General features: G+C 57.9%; 1 protein-coding gene across 1 annotated transcript; it reads right to left on the bottom strand.

Moving 5' to 3' along the window:
- Positions 1-466: 466 nt before the first annotated feature.
- TBKBP1 (TBK1 binding protein 1) lies at positions 467-14,518 on the bottom strand (the record flags this gene model as incomplete). The annotated part of the gene is made up of 9 exons (XM_079725916.1): positions 14,279-14,518; positions 13,747-13,869; positions 13,408-13,512; positions 12,183-12,363; positions 11,402-11,574; positions 11,142-11,203; positions 2,585-2,703; positions 1,633-2,360; positions 467-595 (listed from the first exon to the last, which is right to left on the bottom strand). Exons 1-9 carry the CDS (start codon positions 14,501-14,503, stop codon positions 467-469), a joined length of 1,845 nt encoding a protein of 614 aa, XP_079582042.1. The 5' UTR covers positions 14,504-14,518.
- Between the last annotated feature and the right edge of the window lie 5,919 nt (positions 14,519-20,437).

The raw sequence follows: 20,437 nt of genomic DNA on the forward strand, positions 1-20,437 counted from the left end.
GGAAGGCTCTGAGACCCCACAGGGAGGCATTCCCTGGACAGAGCACAGCCTGAGAAAGACGGACGTCTGGGGAGGTGCTAGGGGAGCTCCTGGAGTCTTCTGATACCCTCCCCTCCCCCAGGCCCAAGCACTAGACACCTTCTTGGATCCAACTGTTTGAAAACAGAAAGGCAGAGGGAGAGGCTGGGTGGGATATGCCCCTTCCCACCCCAGCCCCGATCCCCACCTCCCCAGCAGAAGCCAGGGAGCTGGGGAGAGCCGCAGCTGACCTCCTGGGAAAAGCCAGGGCTGAGTGGTGCCTGGACCAGGGAAGATGGCACACACGTTGACTCGGTAGCTAGTGGAGGTATCTGGGGGTCGCAAGGGGCAGGGGCCCCCTACGAGATTCATGCAGCATTCAAAGTGAGTGAGAGTTTGGGGGTGATGGGAGAAGGTGGAGAAACAGCCAGTGGGTGGGGGAGGCACCCTAGATCTTGCTGTTCTCCAGGTGAGAGTCAATGTGTTTGATGAGGGCATCATCGGGGTACCCGACAGGGAAACCCAGTTGGCAGAGGGGGCAGCTGCGGATATCAGAGCCCACTGTCTCCATCAGCAGCTGTGGGGAGAGAAGGGGCTCATTTAGGGTCCACAACCCTCCCTCATGGTCCCCACATCCCAGCCTGCCCTTTCCTGGGACCCGAGGCAGGGACGGCTGCAGCATGCAGGAGGCATCTGGGCACCCCTTCTCCTGTACCACCCCCTTCCCTGACCACCTTCTACCAGTTCAGCATCCACTGCCCCGACCCCGGGCATAGTGTCCCCAGGAGGTGTGAATGGGGAGGTGGGTATGCTCAGCCTCCCAAGGCATCTGCGGTAGTGAGGGAAGCCAAGACCCAGATATGCCCTCCGACTGACTAAGACACAGCTCTCAGATAACTCAAAGCAATGGATAATCCTAAACAATGTACAACCCAAAAATAATTTTCTGTCTGGCTTTGGAATATATTTTGGTCCTTTCAGGTGGCAAGAGCTGGCTCTGACGTCCAGGAAACTCATTATTTCAGTGAAACGATACAGCCGTGAGATAGGGCTGTCTTCCAGGACAGACAGAAAGGGGCAGGGGCTCTGAGGCCTGCTGGACAGAACTGGATGAGCAGGCCTGTCCCTGTCCGGAACCAAGACCCATGGCATCAGCATAGCCTCCATCACCAAGTAATAGCAGATGTTTACTACTGAGCCAGGCACTGTGCAAGAGTGCTTTGGGCTCACTGCCTCCCTCTTAAGAACTCTCTAATGGAATTAGATAATAAATCATTGACCTCATTTTTGCAGATGAGAAAACTGAAGGCCAAGAAGATAAGTAACTTGCCGGAGGTCCCAAAGCTACTAAGTGGTGGAATCCAGAATCAAAGCCAGGACTGTCACTCTAAAGACCCGGGCCTTTAACCGTGAAACTGAACAGGTTCTAATGGTGCGGGCCCCAATTCAGGCCAACAAAAGGCCACTGGAGAGAGAGGGGTTGCTGCGCCCCGGGGAAAGGGGCGGTAACAAAGGGAGGGAGCCCCGCCCATCAACCGGGCGTGAAGAGGGCGGCGCCCCCCACCCCACCCCACCCCCGCCGGGTCTGAGGCACGTGCGCACGTGCCCACTCACGTTGATGGACGGCCAGGACTGCGCGTGCTCGGCGTGGGTGTAGGCGGTGGCGCCGGGCGACTCCGGGATGGGGAAGCCAGCGCAGAACGAGGCGCAGCGGATGGCGCCAGCCTCCGGGCTGGGCGGGCTGGCGGGCACGGCCCACTCCTCCTCCTCCGACGGCTGATTCTCGAAGCGCAGGCGGATGCCCTCGAAGGCGCGCCGTGGGCTGAGGGGCCGGCCGGGGCCGTAGAGCTCGCTGCCGTAGGCCCGCGGCTTGGGCAGCGTGGCCGCCTCGGCCTGCAGCCAGGGCGGGGAGGCGCCCGCGTAGCCCGCGCCCTCCGCCATCTCCGAGTAGCTGCGCCGGCCCTGGAAGCCGGCCTTCACGTGGTGGCTGGGCGGCTTGGCGTAGGCTCGCTCGGCCAGTGTCCTCTCCCCGGGCGGCGGGGGTGGTGGGGGCCGGGGCTGCGGGGCCGGGCAGGCGGGAGGCCCTGGGGAGCGGCACTGCGGGCTGGGGGACTGGCACGGCGGCGGCACCGGCGAGCGGCGCTGCGGGACGGGCGACGGGCAGGAGGGCGAGGCCGGCGAGCGGTGCTGCTGGGGCGAAGGGCAGGGGGGCCCGGGAGAGCGGCGCTGCGGGACGGGGGACTGGCACGGGGGGCAAGGGGGCGCCGCTCGGGCCGGCGGGGAGTGCGAGGGACACTGGGGGGCCGGGGAGTGGCGCTGCGACAGTGGCGAGTGCCTCTGGCCTAGAAGAGAAGTGGGACAGTGGTGGGGAGAGAAGACGTCAGAACTGGGGAGACAGGGCTTTTGCCGGCGACCAGTGCCCACCCACCCACTCTCCTCCGAACGCGAGTGGAAAAGGCCTGGCCACGGGGGAAGGAAGTGAAGGGTGGTCCCCGGACGCAGGACGGTGGCCAGAGCGAGCCCCGCCTTCGGGGTCCAGCTCCAGGCCTCCCCTGCCCTGTCTCACCGCCACTGCGAGCCTGCTCCTGCAGCAGAGTCCTCAAGATCCTCCCCTGCAGGGAACTCAACTCGCGAAGCCGGCCCAGCTCCTCGGTCAGCTCCGTGTAAGCCAGCGCCAAATTCACCCTGAAGGACACCCAGTCACCCAGGTCAAGGCTTGACCCCAGCCTGCCCTGACCCTGAGGGCAGAGGGCAGGGAGTGGGGGAGAGGAGAAGGGAAGTGGGTTCACCGCCACAGCTGTGGAGAACTGCCTCTGCCGCAGCATCTGGCCCTCCCCTCCCCTCCCAGGCCCTCCTAGCCCCGCTGCTGAAATTCTCTTGGGCTTTAAGGGCCACCTCAAACGGAACCTCTTCCAGGGAGCCCGACCCCGACCCCGACCCCGAACCTTACCTTGGGCTAGGGCAGTGGTTCCCAGACTATGGGCTGGGGACAGAGAGCGCAGTGATTTCAAGGGATCCCTGAAACTGTGTATTCACTGAGCATTGTCTGTGGCCTGAACACACCTCATACAGGTACGTGTGAACGTTTTTCTAATCTGTGCAGAAGCTGTGGTGACAAAACAGATTCATCAAAAAGCTGCACTGAATCTATAGTAGGTTTTGTCCCTGTGAATTTTCTCAGAGAGCTCATGGTAATAGTTTAAGTGCAATCTGTGTATTGGGGGCAGGGGATGCCTGAGGAGTCCTCACCTTTGAAAGATTAGGGATCACTGCTCACAGCCTATGAAGAGCCCCATTCCATAAGTGAAGACATGGCCTTGTAGCTTGGCAGAGGTGCCAACTGATAAACTTGAGCCCAAGTCTGCCTATTTCCAGGTCCACTGCTCTTGCTTCCACGTCAAAGCTGCCTCTGAGCTCGATTCAGCCTTGCAACTCCCAGGATCATCAGGGAACCCTTTACATGGAGCTGTCGTGCACCGAACACCTCCAGGGGGCGCCACTCACATTAAGCACCTAACAAAAGTTGCCTTGTTCTGGAACTTCACTGGGAGTTCCTCAAAGTTGGGGTCTATATCACTGTATTCGTATTCCCAGCATCTTGTCCAGGGTCTGGTACCCAGGAGCTGTTCAGTAAGTGACTAATGAATTGAGCCTCTCTATCCATTTTTCTCTCTTCCCTTTTCTTCCTCGCACTTCGTGCTCAGGCCTCCTGGGCACCCACCCTCATGGAGCTGGAAGAGACTTAGCAAAGACTTCAACCACTTCCTTTTCTCTTCCTTTCTCTTTGGGTCCCTGTGACCCAGAATCACTGAAGGTTATCATTCTCAGCATTGCCCCTCCCTTCTCTCCCACCCCAGCCTGCACACCTCCAAGGAGCCTGTCCTGATGTCACATGAGGCTCTGCCATGGCCTTGGGTCACTGCTTTCGCCTCTGATCTGGGGTTGGACCGATCCTGGGAAGCAGGGGATTTTGTTTCCTCAGATCTTGCCCCCTCAATCCAGAAGGGACTCTGGAACTTTGTGGAAGTTGGAGCTGGAGGGAAGTGGCAGGCGGAAGCTTGGCCAGCCCAGAGGGATTTCCTCACAGGGGAGGCCCTCTCGCCCCGGTAGCTGAAGGGCCCTGGGCAGCAAGGAGAGGAGGGTGGAGGGAGTTCTCCAGACCCTGAGGGCCCTGTCCTCATCCCATGGTAATGGACGTGTGAGAGAAGATGTATGTGAATGGGAGGGAATGAAGGGAGGTGTGAGACCACTGTGGTGGGTGTGAGGAACAGGGTGAGAGAGTGTGTGTGTGTGCGCGCGTGTGACCCCAGAGAAAAGGAGGGGAAGTCGTGAGGTTAGGGCTTCAGAGGGCAGGAAAAGCCGAGGTGCAGAGGGTAGATGATGACTGAACTCCCTCGCTCTCCACTCACTGGCGGGCGCTCTCGCGCGCTCTTCCTAATCCTGGGGCAGAGCTGGGTGGAAGGGGGAGCCCCTCCCACAACAAAGCTATTTTTAACCCATTTGGACCAAAGCCAAATTCTTGCAAATAGGCTGGGATTCTGGGGGACAAGCCCACTTCTAAAGGCGGGAGAGTGCCCTCTACCAGTCTGATGGTGGACAGGGATGGACAGGAGCAGAGAGGAGGGAGTCCTTTTGGGAGCCCTGGCCAAGGTGCTGCAGCCTCTATCCCACCACATCTCAGCCGTCGTGTGTCCTGTGCTCCCCCACCCTCTTCTTCAGCGTGGGTCTGTGGGAAGAAACGGCATTGCCCTCATCAGACTGGGAGGCCAGTCTGTGTCCCACAATTAAATTGGGGACTTCCCAGTGGGAGGCTCCCCTCTTCAAACCGAGGGAATCTGAGGGTCTCCCCCGCTCAGACTGGGGGCTTTTGGAGGATCATGCTAGCCCCTCAGTGGTGGGGGCAGGAGGGAGCCCTGGGCAGGGCACTGATGGAACATCCCCTCTGACCGAGCAACCACAGTTTCTCTCCCTGTCCGCCTTCACTGCTGTATCTCAGGTGACAGATACAGGTTGTCGCCTTCACACCCTGCCTTAGAGATCTCACCTGCCACGCTCAGTTGCCAGGCCCCATCTCTCCCCGCTTGCCTTCCTCCCCATGTCAGGAGCTACCCCAGTTTCCACCGCCCAGCTCCTGGCACCCTCCTCGCAGCAAAACAGGGCAAGAGGAAATGGAAGGGAGAAGCCCGGAATGCCCAGCCCCTCTTCCAGCTCTGACCCTGTGTCCTCCTGGAGCTCCAGGCAACCCTTGCAACGACCTCTGAGACCCTGGGCAAGGTGGGGGGACCCGACCTCCTGATGCCCCGTGGCCCTGTGGGACCTCCCCCTTCATCGGGCGTCTCTTGGTCTCTTCCCACCTCAAGATGCGCAGGCCCAGGCTGCTAAATGCTCTAACCACCTGAATGACTCACATTAGAAAACACTGCCAATTCAGTGGAAAAAAATCTCAACTTCACAACACAACCAAGAGCTGCACACGTGCACCTGAATACACAGTCCACTTCCTGGCCCACACCTGAGCGCCATTTTCCACCATCACGGCTGTCTGGGAAGGATGGGTCAGGTGAACGGCAGCAGACGGCTGCATTTGGGTGCTTCCTCATCGCTTAAATTGTGGGGGGAAATCCTGTCTGAGTCTCTCAGAACTTGGGAAGGACTCAGGGAGAAAAGAATCATAAATAATCCGTATGAGCCCTTATGGGCCAGGCATTGTGCTAAGAATTTAATCTTCACAACAACCCTGCAGTGTTACCACTCTTATTATCTCCATCTTAACAGATGAGAAAAGTGAAGCTTACAGAGGTTAAGTCACTTGACCAAAGCCATAAAGCCCAGTAATAGTGGAGTTGCTGGAATGGGAGCTCCCGTCTCCTGGACTCCAAAGTCGAGGCTACTGACCGCTAAGCTATCTACTGCCTTCCAAAAGGATCAGGGAAGGGGGGAAAGGAGAGGTGGGAAGGCAGCAGAAGGTCAAGAGGAGGAGGAGGAGGAAGAGGCTGGGGACCTGCAAAGTGGCCTGGGAGCCCTGAGCATCACCAGCCCTGCCCTGGGAGGGGAGAGGAAGGCGCTAGGCACGTGTGGAAGTGGAAGGACAGAGTTTATATTAAGAGGCCGGGTCAAGGTCACAGAGCAATGGTGGCACAGAGCAGGGATTCAAGCAGGCTGTTGGCACCTCAGCCTCCTGAGCTGGCACCTTCGGAAGAGCCAGAGTGCAAATGGCAGCGTTGGCAGGAAAGAGGGCTCCCACCCCTGCAAACCTTTCCACCTTGGTTGACTTATCCTTTCATCCATTCTTTACGCGAATAATTGAGGGAGCTCAAAAATTCATCTGGAAACAATCATCTTCACTGTTATTGACAAAGCAACTGAGATGAGAAAGGTTAGAGACCCAAGCGTCTGCCTCTAGAAAAGGCCTCTTTCTGCCCCGAACCAGCTGGGAGACACGTGGGCTTCCGAGCGCAGTGTCTTCCCCAGGGAGGTCCACTTGGGTGCCCTGTGCTGCGCCGGAGCCTCCGTGCGGATGCGGATTTGGATGCGGACCCAGATGCGACAGGGTCGAAATTCAGACCAGCACTGGGTCATGGGATTAGAACTAGGGATGGATGGGCTCAAGGTCAGGATTAAGGCTGGGGTCGGGGTCAGATGAGTTCATTTTCAGTCAGGATTGTAGATGGAGCTGGGGGCAGGATGAGGGATAGGGTTACAGGGAGGGAGGGGATCAGTATTAGGGTTAGGACTGGGGTAAGGATCAGAGCTGGTCATGTGGTCAGAATCCCTGGCTGACAGAATCAGCAGGAAAACAGAAACCCGGCATCCCCACCCCCTCCATCCTTGCCCACAGCTGCCCCCTGCTGCCCCCAGCCACCTCACCCCCGCGGGGGAATGGAGGGACCCAACTTTCCACCACCCACAGGCACACCCAGCATTAGTCTTCCCACCCGGCCCGACCCTCAGGGAGGGGACCACAGGCACCGGGCCGTGGAGGGACTTGAGGTTGCGGGCCGGGGGAGGAGGAAGTCGCATGCAACAACCCAGCGCTCCACCACTTCCTTTCAGGCGCCTTGAGCCCCTACACTCTCCTCGGCCAGCTATGACTTGCGGTCCACAGAGCCCAGCTCTTCATGGCAGCCCCTGCCATGCTTCCAGCTCAGCCAGATGTCCTCTGTGTCTAGAAAGCCTCCCTAGATACAACCAAACCGAGAGGCTCACAGCAGGGCTAGGGACCGGAGTCCCCATTTCGGTTGGGGGGGCCCATACATCCCAATTTGCCCAGGGCTGTCCTGGTTCACAGGAGTCACCTGGCATAATTATTAATCGGGCCCCCTGTCACTTTTAAAAATGATCAGGTTTAGTCAACAAATCATCTGGCTGCCCCTCATGTAAGGGCCTCCTACTTGGATGAGAATGTGAACCAGAAAAACACCACAGAGGTACCGTCACCCCATCTGCTCAGGACCTGTTTGGAATTTGCACTTAACTTCTCTGATTACTTCTTTGTAACCTTGGTTTGCTCAGCTGCAAAAGGGGACACTACTGTCACATTTTGGTGAGAATCAAATGAGATTTTGTAGGTCAACTGCCTCGCGCAGTGTCTGCTGTGGATGAAGACTCAGGGAAGCGCCCAGGAGACGGGTGGAGAAAGGGGGAAACCAGTTTTGATCCTTTTCTGGAGATACCAGCTCGGTGAGTTTGGTTTGACTGAGGGGAGGATGTGGAGTTCCCCATCGAGGGAGAGAGGGTGGGTGAGAGCTGCTCTCCGCCGCCCTGGCAGGGAGAGGGTCAGAGACAGTTCAAAGCCCACCCACCCCTCAGACCACAATTAGGTGGGCGTGGTGGGCCCCAACGTCAGAACCCCTCCCCACCCTTGGGGAGCCCCCGAGGCTGCAAGTGCTCAGGGCTTAAGTCCTGTGGGCCGGGTACCCAGGCTGAAGGAAATTTGAAAGAAAGGAAGTAGGGAGGGTGAGAAGCGTGAAGTGGGGGGCCCTGGGCCCGCTGGTTCTGGGGCATGAGACTAAGCTCAGGGTACATGGGGGTCTCCGACTTCCGTCCCGACCCCCCCACACTCTGCCCTTGACCTCTGTGCAGAGTTTCCATCCTCTCTCTCCGAGTTCACACTTCTCCCCCACCACTAACCGCAGCCCACGCAGAGGCTTGTGGGTGGAGAGAGGGGTGGGGGGTGGGCGGAAAAGCACCCAGGCTGCAACACGGAGCCCCCCACGTTGGGGAGAAAGGCCTCTAGTCCCCCCCTCATCACTCATACCGAATCCCCATCTTCTCACAGGGTGCTCCCCTCATGGATGAACCCCCTCCCTCACTGGCCCTCATGCCCCTCACTGAGCCCCCTCAAGGAGCCCCCTCTCCACAATCTCCCTTCCACCCTCAGGGCTGGCCACACCCTCAGGAAGGCCGCACTCAGGACCTGTGACCCCGAGTGGGGCCCAGAGGGAAGGAGGCCATGGGTTCTGCACCTCTCACTTGGCTGGGACCCTCCTGGGGTCCTCAGCTCCCTGCACATCCTCAGGAGCAGGTGGTCTCCACTCCTACCTCCTCCTTCATTATTGCCTTTGGCCCCCGAGTCACCCTCAGCGGCTCTTCCTCTGGGGCAATTTGTCCCCCTGGGCGCCGACCACCAGATGCTGGGCTGACCAAACAGCAGGGAAATCCTGACCGGAGGTCAGACCTGGAGGGTGGCAGTCCGGTCTGGGCGCCCATTTTCAGAGGAACATTGATGACCTGGACGTGTGAGCCAGGGGCTGGGATGGGAGGGACTGGAAGCCTTGGGGCTGGGGCTGCCTCCCAGGACTGCCCCCTCAGCACCTGGGGGACTCACTGAGGGGAATTAATAGAGGCGGTGGCAGTACGGGGGAGGGCGTGTGAACAGCCAGGACTCCCACGGTGAAACTGGCCACCTGGAGGCATCCACACTGAGACAGGGGAGCACCTCTCGGCGGTACACAGGGTTCCCACAGGGGACTCGGCTGGACTCAGGAACCTCTGTGGCTCCCTCTTTAGCCTTCACACCTCCATCTGGATAATCCACCCCTGCAATCCTCTCCTAGGAAGGTCCACCTGTAAAATGCCCACTAGCCTGGAGGCTTAGGCAGAAGTAGAAGGAAAAGGAGGGGCTGGTGGGGGAAAAGGAGCTGAGAGCAGGTGACTGAGGCCTCCTCAGGTGGGAGGACGGGGAGGGAGCCCTCGGGAAGCGGCTTATTACCAAAAGGAGCTGAGTTTATAAGAAAATAAAACTACCGGGGGAGTGAGGACTTCCTCTGAGAATTAACTCTTGCCGAGCTGAGGCTGTCCAGAGATGCTTGGCCTGAAAGGAAGTGTGAAGCTGGGCAGGCAGGGCCCAGCCGGCTCTAGGGGTAGACGTCCAGGAGGCCCTGATGCAGAGCCCAAGCCGTGGAGACCGAGGGGAGGAGCTGGAGGCCACCTCTGGTAGGACCAGCCGCAGAGCAGAGCCCGGCTCCCTCTGGCCAAAGGGACAGGGTCGGGGGGGTGGGGGTGCCTTGGGGTGCGAAGGGAAAGGGGCTGTCCGGGCCCGAATTAGCGGCGTAGACGATACGACCTCCAAAAGCATCTGCGGGAGGGGTCCTCTTCCCCTCACTCGCTCACGTGGCCCCTCGGCAACCCCCCCTTCTCTGCCTCCCCCACATCACCTTCTGCCACTTCTCCCAGCAACGACGGACCTCTGAGCCCACGAGGGAAACCTGGGGCCAGAGAGGTGAAGTGGGCAAAGCTAAGCCATTTGGCATCCCAGGAGGGGTCCCTGAGATTCGAAACCTGGCTGTTCGGACTCCAGCCAAAAAAAATCCTCTCTCTGGGTTCAACCAATTGAGGGAGGCTTCACTGCTGGTCTCCTAAGAGGGAGTTGGATCCAGTGAGCCGTAAAGGGCCCCACGGTGTGACTTTAGGGGCAAGCTAGGATTCTAGAACGTGTGTGTGTGTGTGTGTGTGTGTGTGTGCGCGCGCGCGCGCGCTTTCCGGGCCTGGGCACACGGGCTAGGATGGACCCTGAGCCCCAGCCACAAGCTAGGGTGGACCCTCTCTGCAGAGGCCCCAACAGCTGAGGGGTCCCGCCCATCAGGCCCACACACTGGGTTCTCACTCCCCAGCTATCACAGCCCCACCCAGGCCCTCACCCCAGGGTGCGGAGGGAGGCGAGGGGTACCCCCAACCGGCCAGGAGCCGGGAGGAAGGTGAGGAGGGAACCTGCTGGGAGGAGGACCGGGGGTCCTGGAGCCGGGTGTGTGGTGTGGTGCAGGGTTCGCTCCTGCCCTTGCTGGGCCTCTGATCAGAGAGAGGCCTTCCCCTCTGATGAAAGTAGGGAGTCTGTGCCACACATCTCATCTTAGGGGAGAAGGCTTAGGCGGAAGGAGGTTTGTGCTCTATTTCTCAGAAAGTGGGAGAGGATGAGTTCGGGTGCGGATGTGAAAGGCACCAGGCTCACTGCTGCCAGGCTGCGCTCACCCTCGCCCTGGCTGCCCAATGCTGCCCCGGAGGCCCCGCTACTAGGCTCCACCCTGACAAAGCTCCCTCCCCACCTACTGCTGCCTCTCTTTAATGGCAGCATCTCCAAGGGACACCCCAGCATAATACGTTCGAATTCCCTGCATGCTGCTGTATGAACTCAAGGAAACCCATCCTCTCCTAAGTCTCAGCTTTCTCTCTCCTGAGATAGGAGACGAGGCACCACAAATGCTCAAAGAGACCACCTCCTTCCTCCTTGTCAGGGAGGAGAGGGTTAACCCAAGTGGCTGGGCCTTGTTACTGGGATAGAAAATGGGCTCCAGAGAGGCCCCAAAACTCACCAGGGGACACTGAACATAGCAGCAAAGCTGCTGAGGAAGTCTCTCTCAACACTTGACACCTCGAGAAGACACAGGCCTGGGTGCCAGAGGAAAGCAAAGGGAACCTCCCAGAACCTGAGCACCTCCAGAAGCGCGCCTCCTTCCCGTGAAGGGCGCGGAGCCACACAGGCAACCCAAACCTCACAGTCCCGACAGCGTGGAAGAGAGGTCCCCCCAACACTGTGGAGGGGGAGGAGAGGATCAAAGGGGGAACCTGGAAAACGCCATCCCCGGGGGCGCAGAGGTTAAGAGGAAGAGGATCACAGAGTGACTTACTGATCATCCCCAATTCTTTTCACCCACGCCATGTCGCGCTCGGACTGGTTGGAGGCCAGATCCTAAGGGAAAGATCGAGCAGTCAGCCCCAACCTCACCTTGCCTGAACTTCCCTTCTTTACCATTCCCAGGGCTGGTCTGTACTCAGTGAGGAAGCCCCAGACCTCTAAAGTCGTTTCCAGCAGCCCCCAGACCTTCAAGGAGCTCTGCAGGTGCCAGAGCAGGGACCCCAGGTCAGCGCCCCCCCCCCCCATTTGTACCTGGGCCCGTGTCTCCTGTAGCTGCTTCAGCTCCCCCTGCAGCCGCTCACACTCGGCCTGGAGCTGCTCCTCCCGAAGCTGAGCCCCCCGGGCCTCCCCCTGGGCAGCCTCCAGAGCCTCTTCTAGCTGCTGCCGCTCCAGCTCACTCATACTCGGCGCGGGGCCTGGCCAGCCTGCCGGTAGAGGAAAGGACAATGTCAGGCTGGAACCAGCTGCTGGACACCTTCCACCCACTCCCCGATCAATACAAAGTGAAACAGGTGAGAACTGCAGCAGGAAGGATCCAAGAGAGACATCCAGAGGGTAGAGATCCCAGGATGAGAGAGAGACCTCTACTGAGGGCAGAGGGGAACGATGGGCTGAGCTGCTTTTTCTAATCTTTCTGGAGGCCAGGGGAGAAATAAGACGGGCTCTGGAAGGGTTTCCCCAGCCAGACTCAAGTCTGAAAGCATCCTCAGGGGCCTCTCCTAATCACAACGGAAGACAGGCGGAGGGGACTCTGGGTGGGGCCGCCCTCTGCTGGCACATACAGGAATTGCATGGGAGAGCCTGGGAATGAAGGCGTTAAGGGGGGGATGTCAGTGGGAGAAACTGGGGTAATAGTTGATGAGGTGAGGGGACAGTTGGTAAGGAGGGATGAGGTGATTATGGGTGAAGTTTAAGACATTGTAACGGGGTGTTGACTATCAGTCTGAAACACTGGAGGTGTCCAATGGTGTTGAAATGGGGGGCTGGCTTGGGAACTTCAGAGTATGGAAATCAGGGGTGGCTGAGATCTCACCGTGACTCAAGCCAGATCCGCCTCTCAGTGCCAAGTAGTGCAGGTCCAGCTCAGCACAGGGCGGGGCAGGGGCAGGTGGGGGGCTCAGGCTGGGGAAGGCTGCATCCCGGAGGCCTTGTTGCTGCCGCAGCTGCTGCTCCAAACCACAGATCTGCCGCAGGTGGGTCTCCACCAGGGCCCGCTATGGGGGGCGGGAGACAAAGGGGTGAGGATCTGCATCAGGTCAGGGCACCCCTGTGGGCCGCCCAAACCCAGAACTTCTCCATGTCTGGGTATCCATCACTCCCCTAAACTGAGCAGAGACCCCAGGTCACATATCCCAACTCCACTCTCCAAGTGGCCATGAGTCTCCTCTCCCAGCAACTGCAATGCAGATGTTTCTGGCTACTGCCCCTTGCAAGGTCAGAGTTAATGCCTCTTCCTTGTCACTAACACGCAGACACACTTATAAGAACACTCAGCCCCCTGTCCAGACACCTCCCCCCCTCAGGAGCATAATAATTTCCGTTTGCATATGTCACTTAACCACTCTGGGCTTCACCTACCTCACCTATAACATGGGGCTAACCACACCTATCTCTTAGGTAAGTTTGTTACGAGGATTAGAATGAGTAAATGTATATAAAGAGATAAGAATGATGCCTGGCACACAGTGAAGCGCCACGTAAGTGTTTGTGATTGTTAAGTCAAAGCATTTTTTACACAAATGCCCAACAGCTCAGCAATGTTGTTATTATTTGCCCCACTTTTCAGAGGCAGGACAGAGGCTAAGCGACTTGACCCAGCTCACAGCTAGGAGTCGGCAAGAGACCATGCCTCCCGATTCCGACACCTGCCCACCTGCTCACACGCATGGCTATACCCCGACTCAGAATCACACACAGGCCAAGGCCCATCCCAGCAGCCACGAACACTTTCAGTCACCTCTGCCCTCACCCACACAGCCTTCCAGCTCAGTGCTATAGGCGCAGGGTCAACGCAGCGTGAGCACCAAACGTACACACAGATTCACAGTGTTCTACAGGGCTACTCACACAGTCACCTCCTGTCACTGCATGGCCAGGACGTACAGAGTCACTCACGACCTGTATGATACACACAACCCCACTCACCAGGCCAAACGGGCACTCACTCACTCACGGACAGACACGAACACGGTGGGGTGCATTCCACAAGCACACAGCCAAGGTCACAGCCTCAAGCACCCGGGCTCCCTGGACCTCACCATCTCCCCCAGCTCCGTCTCCAGGTCACTCTTCTCCACGCAGAGCTTCTCGTAAGCCTGGATCATCTCCCCGAGCTGTTCTTCCTGCTCCTTATTCCTCTGCAACTGGACGGGGCCCGGAGGGGGTGGAGTGCAGCCAGAGTCAGGCCCATCTTGACTTGGGGGCAGAGCAGCACCCTGTGCCTCCCACCCCCCCTCCCAGCACCCAGTGGAGGGGTAGGAGGAGCTGCAGCTGGTTCTAGGGAGGACCATGGCTATCTCTGATCAAGGAGATGGAAGGTCGGAGGCTGGGGAGGTTATCAGAAATGGACTGGAGCAAAGAGCTCAGGGAGGGCTCACCTCGTGCTGGAACTGGTTGAGCCGTTGCTGCAGGCTGACTTTCTCCACCTCCAGCAGGGAGCCATCCTTGATTTCATACAAAGAGAAGCCGTGCTCCTCTCCAAAGTCATTGATCAGTGGGTACTGCGGGTGGGGCAGGCCCTCAGAAGAGCTTCAGCCTTGCTGTGTCCCCCTCCCACAACCTGCGTCAGAATCCTCGCCTCTCCCTCCCCACTCCAGTGGGATCTGTACATCCTGATTCCCATGGCCCTGTAGGCGTCTCCCACCAAGCAGATCTTTTTTAGATCCGAGGTCCAGCACCCCAAAGCAGATCCCTCCTGATCCTTTCCTGATTGGTGCTGGGGTCTCCAGAGTTCCCATCCGTCCAGAGCAGCCACATCCCTCGTGAGGGATCCTCAAGTTCCCAAGAGTCTGTACCCTGACCCCTCTTTTGGATCCCTGGAATCTCTGCCGGATCCCCAGTTCCTGCCACCCCGCAGCCCCCTCCCGTGTCACACACACAGCCAGACCCCCGTCATCTCCAGGTTCTGACCTTAATCTCGTAGACTTTGAGGCGGCGGCGGAGGGTGGCGTTCTCCCTCTCCAGGCCCCCCAGCCGCTCTTTGATGTCTCCGTAGGCTGTGATCAGGGCAAAGTGGGAGGCGGAGCACATGTCCCCCCCGAGCGAGGGGTCTCCAGGGGCATCCAGCCACACCTCACTGGGCCCCAGGGCCTCCTGGGTCAGGATGCTGATGTCATCCTCAAACATGGACTCCATGGCAAGGGCCTGGGCCACGGCCCGCCCTGGGCCTCCTGGGAGAGCAGGAGCAACGAGCAACGGTGGAGAGGGTGGCCCAGAGCTTGTCCCTAATACCCCTTGTCCTGGCCTGAGGAGCTCTGCAGCCAGCTGAGATGCAGCCTGGTCCTGCCCCCGTGTCTCACAGCCCCCTCCCAGACCCATCTTCTCTTCTCTGCTGCCTTTGGGGGAAGGAGCTAGGACCAGACGGAGGGGGCGGGGGCGGGGGGAGCAGTGACAAATAGGGACAAGTAAGCGAGGCCAGCAGCAGGGAAGGGCTCCTTCCGGAACCCAGGGAGAACTGTGGACAGGAGAGGGCTGCCTTCCCCGCACACGGGGCCCAGACGGGGCCTGCCTCGACTCACTCCTCAGCCCCCTTCTCCACCCCAGCCCTCACCTCCCCAAATACCTCTCTTCCAAGCTCCTCATGCCAGGCCTCTGGCACCCCTGGCTCCTCCCTAAGGCAGGCCCAGTGCGTCTGGGAGGGTCAGCCCCACCACTGTCAGAACATCCTCTGCTGGGCCCCCGCCCAACTCCCCGGCTTCCTCCTCTAGGATCCCAGAGTTCAGGAAAAGGAAGTGCTTCCCCCACTCACACCAGCGGCTGTGGCAACCCTCCAGGCCCTCCTCACCCCTGACCTGGGACCCACAGGAAGTCATCGGCTGAGTGTCTGAGGGTACACAGAGGGGAAGGGGGCTCTGGGAGAGGGCCGGGCGCAGGTGGAGAGGGCTGGCAGAGAATTCCGAAGCCCGGCCTGTGTGCCTGCACAGAGGGAAATGGGGAGCCCTGAGAGGGGGCGGGAATGACTCAGGGCTCCCGAAAGAGTAGGCGAAGGGGTGCGTGTGTACTTTTCCTGGCCCTGTTTATGAATGTGTGTCTGTGGTTGGCATGTGTGGGGGGAATGTGTGTCTGTGAATGAGTGTAGGTGTGTCACAGTCAATGAGTGCCTTAGCGGGGCTGCGGGCGGGCGGGGAGGGAGTGGGGAAGTGGCCAGGAGGCCGTATGTGTTTGTGTGCGCGTGTGTGCACGCGTGCGTGAGCGTGTGTGAAAGGTGGGCACGTTCGGGGCCGTGTGTCACGTGAGGCACTATGGGAATGTCTGAGGTGTGTGCGCGCGCGCCAGAGCGTGTGTGCGCGTAGGAGAGGGGGCTCCCGAGGTGTGAGTTGAGGCAGTGGGGTCCGTGACCTCCCAAAATCGGGCAGCAGGAGCCTGGGGTGAAGAGGGCCCAGGCCCAGGCCCCAACACTGCCCCGCCTTAAGTGCCAGGGAAACGCGTGTGACCGGGTCCGAGTAAGGAGTGTGTGCGCGTATTTGTACGGCTGGCCCCACCTTTAACCCTCTCCTCCCCAGGCCCATCCCCTCTCCCCACACTCCGCTCGTCCGCGCTCACCACACCCGCCCAGACCCCCGGCTGGCCGGCCACCTTGGGCCCAACCCCACTAGCCGGGGCTCTGGCCCCTTAGCGGCCGCGACCAGTGTTTGCTTCCTCTGCATCCCCCCCCCTCGGCCCAGCGACCCCGCGCGAGAGCGACAGCAGGCGGATCGGGAGGGGGTGCCTCCTCGGCCCCGGGCCCCTTCTGCGGTCCCTTTAAGAGCCGCCCTTTAAACCCCTTTAGCTCGGCGGACAGAAACTGTCGCCCCTCCCCTCTCAGGGGCCGAGACCAGGCAGCCCCCTCCCCCACTGACGGCCGAGCCCCGGGGCCCCAGTCCGCCGTAGCCGGGCCGGGGAAGGGGCTCCGGAGGCGGTGCGGCCTGAGGAGCGGCGGAGGAGGGGGAAAGGGGGAATGCGGGCTGCCGACGCCGGACCCTTCCCCTCCCCGCCACCCTGGGCCAGCTGCGGGCCAACCTCCCGCCCCCGCCTCCGGTCCACCTCGCGACCCACAGGGGCCAGCCCTGGACGCCGTTCCCCTCCCCCCGCCCAGCCCAGCCGGGACTCACAGCTGCTGCCGGTTCCTGCTGGTAATCGCAGCTTACCCCCTCCGCCTGCTCCCTCCCCAGACCGGTGCCCCCACCCCCCTGGCACCGCGCTCTGCTCTCGCCCTGTCGCCGCCGGGTCTCTCCCCACCCCCCACCCCTCCCCCCAACCCCCCTCCCTCGCTCCCGCCCCGCTCCTCCTCCTCCGCCGCCGCCGCCGCTGCCGCCGCCGCCTCCGCCTCCTCCTCTTCCTCCTCCTCCTCCTCCCCCCCACCCCGGCTGCTCCGGGTTTCTCCGGCTGGGAAGGCGCCCCGGACCCCTCCGCGGCCACCACCACGTGGCGAGGGGCGGCCGGCCCCCGGCGTGCGGCCCCGCCTGGCAGCGCGCCCGGCGCCCACCAGCTCCCTGCTGCGCGGCCCACGCTCCGCGCCCCTCCCCGACGCCTCCCATCGCAGTGTGGCGTGGCGGCGTGTGTGGGGGAGTTTTCGGACAGCGACGGGGCTCAGGAGGTGCTTTGGAATTTGCTCTGGGGCTGTATGTTTTGGGGAAAGTGAGGTTCTTTATTTGGATTGTTTTGGTCTTTGATCTTTTGAGAAGGAAAATATTAGACCTACTGTTCATAGCTCTTGGGAGAGGGGGCATTGCAATGATAATGAATACAATGACCTTAGGGTCCAGTCGGAGAGATTAGAGTTAAATCAGTAACTTCTTTGGAAGTGAGAGTGAGCTAAGAAGATCAAAGTTCATCAGGAAGGGGGGCAGCTTTCCTCTCCCACACACAGTCCCCTCCCCCCAACACACAGACGCACCCACAGGCCAGCGAAATGAACAAACAACAGATTTCACCCTTCCACAAAGATTATTTGAGCACCTGCCAAACTGCTGGGCAGGAGTCACAAGTTTTTGCCACTTTCCCACTGTGTGACCTTGGGCAAGTTACTTAACCTCTCTGAATTAAATCGGAGTAATTCCTGACCTGGGCAACCGTAGGAAAGGAATGGGGATCAGAACTAAAGGTGCTCTGTGAATCCTCAGGGGGGTGTTAATAAGTCATTTTGGTTATTCCCTGATGGATTAAAAAACCATGGGCAGAGGCATGGTCAGCCTGGATGCAGGTAGGGAATGATCAAGGGAAACTCTGGAGGACTCTGGCTAACGCCTAACAACCCAACCCTGGAAAGAGAGTATAGGCTAAGGAGGGGGGCCTTTGGTAGGCTCAGAATTTAGCTTGAAGCCTCCCATCTGGAGAGAGGGTTCAGGCTGCTGGGAACCTGAGCCTATCTTTTTGGCTCCTGGAGGAGGTGGGTGGTGAATCTGGAAGGGGCAGGAGAAAAGGTCTCTTGCTTGCTGTGAGCTTTGAGAAGCAGCAGCAGCAGTTCCCATTTTGTCCTACTGTAGGGAGAAGATTGGGCTGGAGGGTGAGCTCCTCCTCCTAGGAGAGCCAGCAGGGGCTGTGTACTCTTTATTTTCAAAGAAAGGGATTCTCACTGGCTCCCTTCCTCCTCCTCCTCCTGCTGGGTTCCCTTCCAGTTGTTCCTGCTAGCCTTTTACAGTCCAGAACACTAGCTTTCTCTGAGCCATGTGGGACAACCCACCTGCCCTTTAGATAGAAAGGCTACCGACAGGTGTCATCTCCCTTAAGGCTGCACAGGTTCTCTTCTAAAACTTAGAAGACCAGGCAAAAGATTGGAGGCTGGGCTTAAAGGTAGTGAGGCTGTCTCTGAGGCCTCAATGAGTGTGGATTTGGCCATCAACTGGCCTGAAACTGACTGACAAGCCTTCCCTCACTGAAAAAGGTAATGGGTCCAGGTACCGTCTAAGCACACACTCTACAGGATGAGTTGTCAGGTCCGGATGCTGCTGGGCTGCTCAGGGTACAGGCCTGAGTCACCCAGCCGGGCACAGCCCAGTGGTTTATCTGGGATTCTAAGCAGTTGGTAGCAAAAGCCCAACAGAGATTATGCCTGGTTCAGGTGCCCCCAGAATACCTCCCTGGAATCTAGACCTGATCTCATTGCATTCTCCCTGTTTTCTGGTTCTGTTGCTCGTATTGGACAGACAGTTCTGAGAACAGAAGCTGTATCCCATCTGTCTTCATAGCCCTAGGTGCCCAGATAGTATCTGCTCACTATACACTTACTTATTCAACAAAGATTTCTTGAACACCTATTGTGTGCTGGATGCTGAGAATACAGTGATGAGCATGTCTCTGAAGGACAAACATGTATCTCCTGCCCTCTTGGAGCTTATGTTCTAGTAGAGGAGTCAGACAAAGAAAGAGATTAATAAATGAAACAATTATAAATTGTGATAAAAAGTAAAAAGACACAAGGGGCAACAATAGGGAAGAATAGGAGGGGGGTATCTGCTTTAGATAAAGTAGAGAAGTTCTCTCTGATGAGGTAATGTTTAAGCTAAATCTTAAAGGGTAGGAAGGAGTGTTCTTGGTTGAATGAATAAGTGAATGAAATTGTGTAACTTTGGATGAGTTACTCTCACCTCTGTAGGCCTGTTTCTTCATCTAAGAAAACTGGAGATTGGTCTGAATTCCTTCTAAGAACCCATGATATTATCAGGGCTTATCATGATAGAGACAGAAAAAGGTAAAACCCAGGGTCCTGGTGAAAGGGGAAGGGTGGTAGAGGGAAGTGAGAGGAGAAGAGGGAATGTAGTGGACAGCTAGTCAGGCTCGAGTTGTGCGACATTTGTAAATGGCATTCACAGGTGCTGTGAGGGGACCTGCCTCCAGTATTACTGGTAGGAGAGACAGTGCAGAAGCAGGAGCCAAGTCACCCCTGCATGTTTCCTCCTTGGAAACCATCAGGGGGAGACTGTTTCCCACTCCCAGGACCCTTGCTTTGGAGAAACACTTTAACCTTCCTGTCCCATTCTTGCCTGAAAAGAGTAGGAGGAGGTGACATTAGCAGCTGGCAAAAAATTGAATCAAAATAAAACGCAGATGACTCAGATAGAATCAGGCCGGCAGAAAAATTGATTAGACACATGTGACAACGCAGGATCCGGTTGCCACCTTAGCCCTTCAGTTCTAGGTCCTAGAAAATTAGGGTTTGCTGCGGAAGCATCCTGGGATTCCAACTGTAGCTGCTAGTCTTCCATCAAATCAGAGGTTTGGGCAGTGGTGGAAAGTCTCATTCCTTCCCTAGATCCTCCAATTCTTGTGGAGGTAATGCACATCCTCCAATCAAATTTGCGAGGTTTGGGTGGAAAATTTATAACTATTTGTGCTTCATATGCTCCACGACTATGTTCATTTCTGCTCTCTCCCAAACAACTAAAAATTAGTCTACAGGTATACCTTGTTTTATTGTGCTTCGCTTTATTGCACTTCTCAGATACTGCGTGGGTTTTGTTTTGTTTTGTTTTTTAACATCTTTATTGGAGTATAATTGCTTTACAATGGTGTGTTAGTTTCTGCTGTATAACAAAGTGAATCAGTTATACATATGTTCCCATATCTCTTCCCTCTTGCGTCTCCCTCCCTCCCACCCTCCCTATCCCACCCCTCTAGGTGGTCACAAACCGCCGAGCTGATCTCCCTGTGCTATGCGGCTGCTTCCCACTAGCTATCTATTTTACGTTTGGTAGTGTATATATGTCCATGCCACTCTCTCACTTAGTCACAGCTTACCCTTCCCCCTCCCCATATCCTCAAGTCTATGCTGTAGTAGGTCTGTGTCTTTATTCCCGTCTTACCCCTAGGTTTTTTACAAATGGAAATTTTGTGGCAACCCTACATTGTGCAAGTCTATTGGGACCATTTTTCCAACAGCATTATTATTAATTTTTTTAATATTTATTTGGTTGCTCCGGGTCTTAGTTGTGGCACGCAGAATCTTTAGTTGTGGCATGCAAACTCTTAGTTGCAGCATGTGGGATCTAGTTCCCTGACCAGGGATCGAATCTGGGCCCCCTGCATTGGGAGTGCAGAGTCTTAGCCACTGGACCACGAGGGAAGTCCCCCAACAGCATTATTTTTAAATTA

This window comes from Hyperoodon ampullatus (assembly GCF_949752795.1).
Source record: "Hyperoodon ampullatus genome assembly, chromosome: 19".
NCBI classification, from domain to species: domain Eukaryota; kingdom Metazoa; phylum Chordata; class Mammalia; order Artiodactyla; family Ziphiidae; genus Hyperoodon; species Hyperoodon ampullatus.